General features: G+C 38.5%; 1 protein-coding gene across 1 annotated transcript; it reads right to left on the reverse strand.

Moving 5' to 3' along the window:
* Window positions 1–6,639: 6,639 nt before the first annotated feature.
* Window positions 6,640–8,155, reverse strand: LOC133738134 ((S)-8-oxocitronellyl enol synthase ISY1-like). Its single transcript, XM_062165587.1, has 2 exons — window positions 7,998–8,155; window positions 6,640–7,917 (listed from the first exon to the last, which is right to left on the reverse strand). Exons 1-2 carry the CDS (start codon window positions 8,034–8,036, stop codon window positions 6,793–6,795), a joined length of 1,164 nt encoding a protein of 387 aa, XP_062021571.1. The 5' UTR covers window positions 8,037–8,155; the 3' UTR covers window positions 6,640–6,792.
* Between the last annotated feature and the right edge of the window lie 1,548 nt (window positions 8,156–9,703).

Genomic DNA, 9,703 nt, shown 5'->3' on the forward strand with positions numbered 1-9,703 from the left:
CGTCTTCAATTCAGCTCAAAATACGATCCACAATCGTCCACCAACTCAAACCGTCAATCACCTAATCAAATGTGACTTGAATTTAGCTAACAATTCCAAAACATACTTAAACGACAATCCAACGGTCGGATTCTAACTTATATAAAAATCCGACGGACGGATTCTCACGAATCGCCTCCCGAATCACTGTTTTGCAATTATACGAAGATCCAACGGTCGGATCTTCGCCCATGACCACACAAGGTCATTGGGACAGTCATACGATCAACATATCAAAACTACAAGTCCATCAGACGGTCCGATCTTCACAGATCATTAATCGAACAATCGAAATCGTTCGAAATCGTAAAATTCATAACTAAATCATACGATATCCGAAAATTGCGTATAATATATCGAAATGATCGTATTGAAATATAGAATCTAAAAATGCACAGAAACTATATTTTTGACCCCCGGAGTTGGCCGGAAAGGGCCGCCGGAGTTAGTGGCAGAGCCGCCGCCGACCACCGCCAATGGTGTCGGGGCCGGGCTGCTCCTCTTCATCTCATCAAGCCCAACCACTTTCCTAACTAGCATGAAGTCTAAAAATGACCGGAAGTGGTCGAAAATTACCTCAAGAAGAAAGAGGCCGAAATCGCCCAAAATCGCTCAAATCTGAAATTCGTCTTCCTCGGGTTGAATCGAGATGTGAAACTTGGTGAGTTTATAGAGCATGGCAAGGCGAACAAAGCCCAGTTGGTCTCCCCTCCTACCTTTGCCGGAGTTGGCTGGAATTTGAAGAAATGCATGAAAAATGGTCTGACCTTCTTTGCTTCGATTCGTTGTCTATGGTGAATGATAGGATGCAAGACATATATGAATGGAAAGCTGGTTTCAAGGCGAAGAGATTGATATCAATTTCATGGCCATAGGTGGCCGGATGAAGTCGTGGTGACGCCGTGAAGCCAAGGCAGCGAGAAGGAGAAAAATCTGGAAATTTTCGGGTTTCCTTATTGGGAAATCTGATTTTTTGTATTTATAGAAAATTCTCAATTTTCAAATATTCATAACTTATTCATACGAACTCCAAATATTGCGTTCCACATGTCCACGAACTCGTATCGACGAGCTCTACAACTTTCATGAAGGAAGTTTTCCCAAATTTTGAACGTATAAAAAGTCAACTTTGTTGACCCCCTAAAAACGTTCGTTTTCGAAAATAAAATCGTTCGAACTAATTCCACAACTTCTCCAAGCTTCGTACTCGCTCCTACTATCGTGAAATCATTTCTAAAAATCCACGGAATTTAATTTGGATTTTCCGGGGTATTACAAAAAAGAAGCTCAGGAGAGGATCCTCTCCCCTGAACAATAGAGTTGTAAATTCCCTCTCTTTCTATCAGAGGTGGGAAGCGCGTGCAGTAATATTCAGAACCCCTTTTTGGACACTACACCAAAAATGGTCTTTTACGGCCCACAATGTGCGCCGTAAAAGGGTATTTACGGCGTAAAAAAGCAGGCTGTAAATGCCCGAGCCGTAAAAGACATACCTCATTTACGGCACACTAAAATGCGCCGTTAAAGTGCATCCAAGAACGCTGTCAAAGTAATATCACAAATGTCACTCACATTATTTACGGCACATGCTGCACGCCGTAAAAGACTTCCTTTTTAAGGCGTATAATGCGTGCCGTAAAAGAGCTATTGAGATCCTATTTAAGGCGTACTTTGCACGCCGTAAATAAGGTTTCAAAAACAAAAACAAAATTAATAAATTTTAGGTGTACCAATTTCACATTAGTATCACCACTGATCACTCATGCATCCATGACAAATTAAATGTATGAGAAACAATTTAATCAAATTATAATTAATTTCTTTTACAAAATGCATGACAATATTTGAAAATGTATAAGCAGCAGATCACATGCATTACATCAAACTTCAACTCTACAACTTAAACCCACATAATCTGAATATATATACCAAATCATCTAGTTCTCTTTATTGCTCAATCACCTGATATACAAGGGCAACGACACTAGGAACTACCCCATCAGGAACTCGCAAATACTTAGTAGTATTTCCATGGATGTAGCACTCACGCATCCTCCAAAACCTGTCTCCATCCTACACAGTATTGGAACTACATGTATGAAAAAAATTCATGGAAAGAACTGTATCTAATATGGAGATTAATGCAAGGTGGCAAGATTCATCAGACGAACTGCAATAAATGATCTTAAGTTTGACTGAAATAGGAAGGAAACAAGAGATGTCCAGAAAGGCTAAAAGCCAACTAAAATGCATATCTATACTTTAAACCAGAAATACTTATCAATTCATATAATCCAAGTGTGCCATGAACATTGTACATAACCTAATTGCCAAGAAACAAGACACATTATATTCCACCATTTTAATATATATCTACTATCCCTTTCATAATATTTTCCTCTTTTTTCACTCTTACTATTCGGCAATGAAAACATGCATTAGAATAAAGAAAATGACAACAAGAATAAAAATGTTGACATGGGAGAGAAAAGACTGGTAGCACAAAATATGTCTACACAAACAAACAAGTTCACAGCATGATTTGTATTCCCAATTAATGCAGTAAATTTGTAGAAGAGACCAAGCATGTTGAGAACATGAGACGAAATAAGAAACTGCATTGCATTAGGATTGTAGAGCACATGAGAACCAAGTTGATTAGGTTTCAAAACTAGAACGAGAGTAGCCATCCTAACCATCCTCGTGTGGCCTATGTTTCAAGGATAATATGTGCCACAAGTATACTAACATGAGCAAAATATCGTTTTGTTTTAAGGTTTATCAAAGTTCATTTAATGGTTATTTTTGGGCTTCAAACTTGAGCTGCAATAGGAACTACTAGCCTTTCCAATATTCCGATCAAGATTATTCACAACTCACAAGCAACTTGACAGGTTACCCTTTTATTAAGTACTTCAGCAAGAATGAGGTCCTAAGTAGAATAGATTTAATACTTATAGACTGCAATTCATTTGTTTCAACGTGACAAAAAAAAAAAAACAGAACATTTGTGTCACAAGTCTAGAAGTATAAACAGGTAACAATCAAACCGATGAAAGATGAAAGTGGAGTCATAACCGAAATGAACCTTGTAACTATAGCATGAGCACACACTGCGACAATTAGTAAGAAAAGAGGCAATTTGAGAAATGATTCATACCTTTTGGATTATGTTACTTCCATTCACAGCAAAGGATTGAGTCTAAAACCATACGAACCAAACGGACAAGTGGCAGAAGAAATCTTAGTCTGTATCAGTTCCTTCTATAGGCTTATGCATAACAATTTTAACAGGTCCGGTGTTCAAGATACCCTCCTTTCCCACATGTATGATTTTCCCAGTTCCTATAAGAGTAACAGGCACAACTGGCACATTCGTTTTTGCTGCAAGAACGAAGGCACCTTTCTGCATTTCAACAAGAGAAAACTATGCATTTCAGTATCTTCACAAATCACAGTTATCTACGGAAATAAATTATCCAAATGTAGTCAAGATAACCACTGATGATATCAATAGCATCTTTAATTGTGGCAATATGAAGTTAAGTCTTTTAAAATGAGCTTTCCTTAGAAACAATAATAGGAAACCAAGTTCATTCCTTTCCATTCATGTTCATCAGCCACCACCGTGGAAAATAAGACTCCCAAAAGATCTCACCTTGAAAGCCCCTAATTTTCCATCTTTACTGCATGTTCCCTCAGGGAAGAAAAAGACAGAGGACCCCTTCTTAATAAGATATATGCAACGCTTAAGACATTCCTGTATGCAGAAAGCCAACGGAATTATGGTTTTCAATGTCAATTACAGTTACACAAACGAAACTGAAAAATTTGCAGCATTGTCATCTATATATCCAGAAAAAAAAAAAAAAAAAAAACTCACGAGTCATTCTTTATTGCTCTGTATCTTGTGGCTGTGTTCTTGAGTCTGTTCTTCCGTCTGTATCTTGAAGATATAGGAATTGCTCTTCAATTTCTGCTGTAAATTCAAGCCTCACGAGTCATTCTTTATTGCTCTGCGTCCCTCATGCGTCGGGGTTCATTGATACTTCGACACCTCCACCACCGTCGATTACGATGACTACTCCTACGACTGCTGTTGATGGGCTCGCCTCTTGTGTTCATCGTCAGATCTAAATGAAACCCCAATCGACCCAGAATGGGATTTGATTCCCCGAATCGAAACACACTCCAACTGAAGTCCCACTAAAGCTAAGAACAATCAAGATTGATCAAAATAAAACCTCAAATATAGGTACATACGGTCAAACAAGAAGTCAAACCAACAAACTAGGCAAACCAAGCAGACAAGAAACCTTCCCACAATTGAAAAACCCTAAATAGATCAAGCAGAAGATGAAAACTGAAACAATAAGTGAAAAAATTGTACCTTGATTTGGCCAGAGAAAAAAACCAATGAGCAAGACAAGGCCAAAGTTCTCAACTTTCTCCAAAAGGGTTTCAGAAACTTCAAGACCTTGAAACCGGTGGCCCCAATCTCCGAGAGCGGCAACCACTTCAATGTTCTTTAATTCGTTGCTCAATCAATCCACGACATCTCGATGAGAAGAGCAGAGAACGTGGTGGTGGTGGGAGATACGCGGCCGGCGACTCGGCGGTGGAGCAAATCCAGTGAACGACGACTTGGCGGTGGGAAGAGACGTGGAAGGAAGAGATGGCGAAAATTAAGATCTGTGTCAGGGAGAGAGAAAAGTTTTTGTGTTATGAAATGAAAAAAAAAAATGAAATGTGTAGAGGGAAAAGATGGAAGGAAATAAAAATTTTGGTGAAAATTTTTGCGCCTTTTACTTTTACGGCACACATCAATGCATGCCATAAAAGACCAAATGAAAAATGACATTAACGGCGTGCATTAGCCTTTTACTTTTACGGCACACCTCAATGCATGCCATAAAAGACCAAATTAAAAATGACATTAACGGCGTGCATCTAATGCACGCCGTAAAAGACTATATCAGAAAGGGTATTAATGGCATGCGTGAAAATGCGCCGTAAATGTGTACCTATTACGGCACGCATTAGATGCACGCCGTAAAAGACCATATCAGAAAAGGTATTAACGGCCTGCGTGAAAATGCGCTGTAAATGTGTGCCTATTACGGCACGCATTAATGCACGCCGTAAAATGTGCGCAGTAAAAGAGTCATTTTCTTGTAGTGAAATTATATACCATCTTGTAAAAACAAAAGAGTAGTTTGGTACAAACTAAAGTTCCTCAAGCACTAAACCAGCTTATTTAAGTAAAAAGAATTTACGCTAAGGTTTTGGGGTATTACATTTACATCACAAGTTTCCATCATGGTGCAGCAGTACAGTTTTTATACGCTCTAAAAGTGGTTCAATGTTCGATTCTCTCTACCGTCAATATTTATTTTTGTTTTAATTGTTTAAGGTTAGTGACTTAGTTAGTTGGTCTATAGTTTTTGGTGTATGTTGTATTTTTGAAATTATCAATGAATTAATTAGTTAATTATAAAAGATCTTCTTTATTTAATACATATAACAAAAAAATAAAATCTTGTTGCGAGTTGATACTTGGTGTTTGATTTCATCTATTGAGAAAGATATTTTACTAGTATAAATAAGGAGACTGTTTTGAAACGATTTTAAAATATGAAATCTTGTAGAGAACAATCCCTAAATGGAAATTTCAGTTACAGTTTTTTATAGATTTTGATATTATCTATTTATGCCCCAGTAAGTTTAGAATTCTGGCTGCAAGACTTGCTAGAACATTGGGAGCATGAATTGAAGATAAGGTATCTGACGAGCAACCTCTACTGCTTTCCAAGCTATGACATATACGGACAGAACCAAAATTTGGTGATAGGAGTTGAAGAGGGTGTACAAGAGCAGGTCACAATTCAACTTGTTCAACTACTTGTTCTACATGAACTGCTAGCATGATGTGAAATTCAAGATTGCAACTGTAGGAAATACAGATGTACGTACTGTATCCTATATTCCTATATGGTTATAGAGATCACTCAGCATAAAATAAACATATTCTTTGGTCGAAAGATTAGAACCTCTACAAGCATTATCTGAAATATGGTTTTGTTTTAAACTTTTAATGAAAGTTATGTTACAGAAGCCTTTACTTTGTTTTACCTTCTCTATTTTTCTGGTTTTTGCGCTTTTTCCAAGTTGCCTGAATTGGTCTTTCAGTTATATAATTTTGCCTGAATCTAAATTGACAGCCACACTTGACAGTAACAGTGCAATTCTTGAACTTCCTCATTTCCTCTGTATACAATTATTTATACTGATACTTGAGTTGAAAACTGGTTTAGCTATGAATCTATGATTCATATTGTTCCTGAAGCACATGGCGTCAGGTGCATCTGATAAGATCTTTTTGGAAGCTAGCTAGGGCTAAATAATTATGATCATCCTTTTACTGTGTCATATAGCACATGTTTTACTGTGTCATATAGCCATGTAAAAAGAAGGAAGCTGATAGAGAGTGAAAAACTAAAGCTTTAATTGTGTGTGTGTGTGTGTGTCCCCTAAAAAGAAGATCCTTTGACGTGGATCAAAAAACGCTTCAGCAATCTTTCACAGTTTCACAACACTAGGTTCCACACAAAACAAAAGCAATTCCATTCAAATGCTCAACAGCAAGGTCTGTAATTACTACGACAGTACTACAAGCAAACAATTACAACAGCAGCAACAGCAAAACCAGAGAAACAAGCAAAATGAAGGACAAAAAACTTGGTCGCAACCACATCAAGGAACAATTCTAAAAGACTTCATCTTGTCAATCCAAGAAACAAAGGAAGTTTTCGAGTTCCTAAAGCCAACAAAACCATGCTCTTTGCTCTTGTTCATACTGTCCACAGTTGAATCAACCTGAAACATAATGTCCAGAAACCACCAGTTCCCTACCTCTTCCAATTTGGTAGGCACCAAACCATGCTCTCTTACAATTTCATCCCACACTGGCCCTTTATCTTTCATCATCTCCTCAAAACTCAACTCCTCCTGAAGTCCAGCAGGCACTAGCTCGAACTGCTCGGCCAGAATCCCCCACAAATGCTTCCACTTGAACACATCCCCGTTGCTACAATTAAAAGTTTCATTCTTGGCATAAGGCTCCACAGCTGCCCATATCTGATGTTCAGCAATCATATCCGCATCAGACACGTCCCAGAACCCTTCCCAAGTTCCTTTACTCCCCGGAAACCTCAACGGCTGCCCTTCATGCTTACAAATCGCAGCGTAAACACACAAACTCCCAATCATATTCATCAAGCTATACGGTGAGAACCCGCATATGGTTCCCGGCCTGTGCACAGACCATGTCAGCCCCTCCTTCTTCTTCACCTCCTCAAACAGAATATCCTCCATCACATAGTAAAAATTGGGGGCATTAAGCCTCGGCAGGTCTTCGTGATATGGAGGTTCATGGGGTTGGACTTTCCCCAACATGTCAAACGAACCTAAGTAGTGCTTCCGACCCGTCTGCATACATATGTGCTGCAAATTCGGCGCGTTTGGGATCACAGCATTCAACACATTGCTTAACATCTTGCCATTAGCCTCACAGTTCTCAGCTTCAGTTGGCTTGCTCGCCCATGTGACATAAAAAATGTGAGTGACATCAGTGAGCTGGGAGAGCTCTGCCTCTGTCTGTTTGGAGTCTAAGAGGTCACACTGGATGTACTGAATCGGGTGGTCAGCGTTCCACTGTGGCCGGGGCCGCCGGGCCACTCCGTAGACCTTCCACGGCCCGCCGGGAGTGTCGGGCAGTGGAAGAATCTCGGCGAGGCTGTTTCCGACGAGTCCGGTGACCCCAAGTACGAGGGCCACGCTCTGGTACTTGGCAGGTGCATCGTCTGGATCAAACTTTTTCTGATAATGGATGCGAGTCAAATATCAAAAATATGAATGAATCGAAGAAATAAACGATGGGTTTGTGGAGGATGACTTACCTTTGCAGCTCCTATGGCTCCTGCCCACCACCAACTCATTCTGCGCTGTCTGAAATTCCTGGTTCTCTTTTTTTTTCCTTTTCTTTTCTTTTCTGAAGAGGTCCTATACGTGTTTATGTTGAAGTTTTATAGACTAAATTTTTCCTTTTCTTTGGTATTAATAATTGTTCTAGGTTATTCAAAAAAAAAAAAAAATTGTTCTAGATTTTATGTATCGCGCGGTCCTATCCAGAAATTTTGGTGAATGATAACTGCATGCAATTCATGCTTGGGTGGTTTCGTTTTGCTTCGCTGGCGTTTGGACTTAGTGGACAATTGGCACGTTTTGCATGCGTGGACGTTGGGTTGTCCAGACTTGTGGTTGATGAGGTAAGAACGTGATGAGTCATGACTTGCGGTTAAGGAGAACAAGGGGAACAATTTTATGTGACAAGACTTCAAAATTGGCATAGTATGATTGCTCTGTGTGACAAGAGAGCAATTTTATCTGGTATTATTAAAAGAAAATTGTGCTGATAGATAAGGATGCCGATATCTTACACAATCCGAACCCGAAATGACACGAATCTGATACGACGGATAACGGAGTTGTTACATAAACGTTGCAAGAATGTGTCGTACACTAGTTGAGAAAGGTTTTGACAGGCATTGTATTTGGATTAGTAATTTATCCCGCAAAGACAACTCAAATTATGCCTTACATTTGATCTGGTGAAGAAGACATTTCTTTACCAGCAAAATTCAAAGTTAGAATTCTCCCTCCCCTTGATATTAAAAAAATAAATAAATAAATAGTGATTGAATATTGATTCATTTCATGGTTCTTCCTTTCATAATATGAAGTCGACTCTTATCAAAAACTACATGCATCAGCATTTCACCAGGTGAAGCAAGTTTGCTTTGTATTGCGTGTGTGTATTCTCTTTGTTACGTGACCAAGATATGCATAAGTTTTAGTTACGTGGCCAAGATATGCATAAGTTTTTCTCCAATAGCAATATGCCAAATTACTTGCAATTATGCAAATGACGGAGATGAATGCATATGATTATCTATTTAAGCCACCATAGTTCTTCTCACAACCATCGGTCTAACTCATCAGACAAAAGAGCAAATAGATTTGTTAAAAAACTTCTCTTATATAAGGGTCATGCAATGATTTCATTGATTTGTTACATTGATCAGATACTGCAGCACAATATAACTATCAAATATCAATATAAACAAGCTACATCCTACAGCAACCACAGGTAAACTGCAGAAATTGGCAATCTAAGATTGATGAAGAGTCAATTGTACATACCTTGAAGTAGTTATTCAGCATCCCACTACTTCTTCTCAGCTGATCTATACAGCAGCTGCAGCAGACCGTATATATTGAACAAAATCGTATACAACAACATATTCATAATATCCTTTGACGTGGAAAGAGACATGCAAGGAACAATATAATGCTGCAAATTAACAACAGTAAAATCTCTAGTTGCTCTTAAAAAATTTGAAATTATTTTTACACCAAACTTATAGCCTATAATGTAAAAAGTGTTTAAGGACAAGCATAAATTAACAGAGAGATAGAGAGAGTAATGTTGCAGAGAGAATGGAGATTCAAGTGTGTTTATTCATCTCATTCAAGGAGGTATTTATAGGAATACAATTGAGGTGTGAAATGCTTAAAGAAATGATACAACTTGGATGACAGCTCC

The sequence above is a fragment of the Rosa rugosa genome, chromosome 3, assembly GCF_958449725.1.
Source record: "Rosa rugosa chromosome 3, drRosRugo1.1, whole genome shotgun sequence".
Lineage (NCBI taxonomy): Eukaryota > Viridiplantae > Streptophyta > Magnoliopsida > Rosales > Rosaceae > Rosa > Rosa rugosa.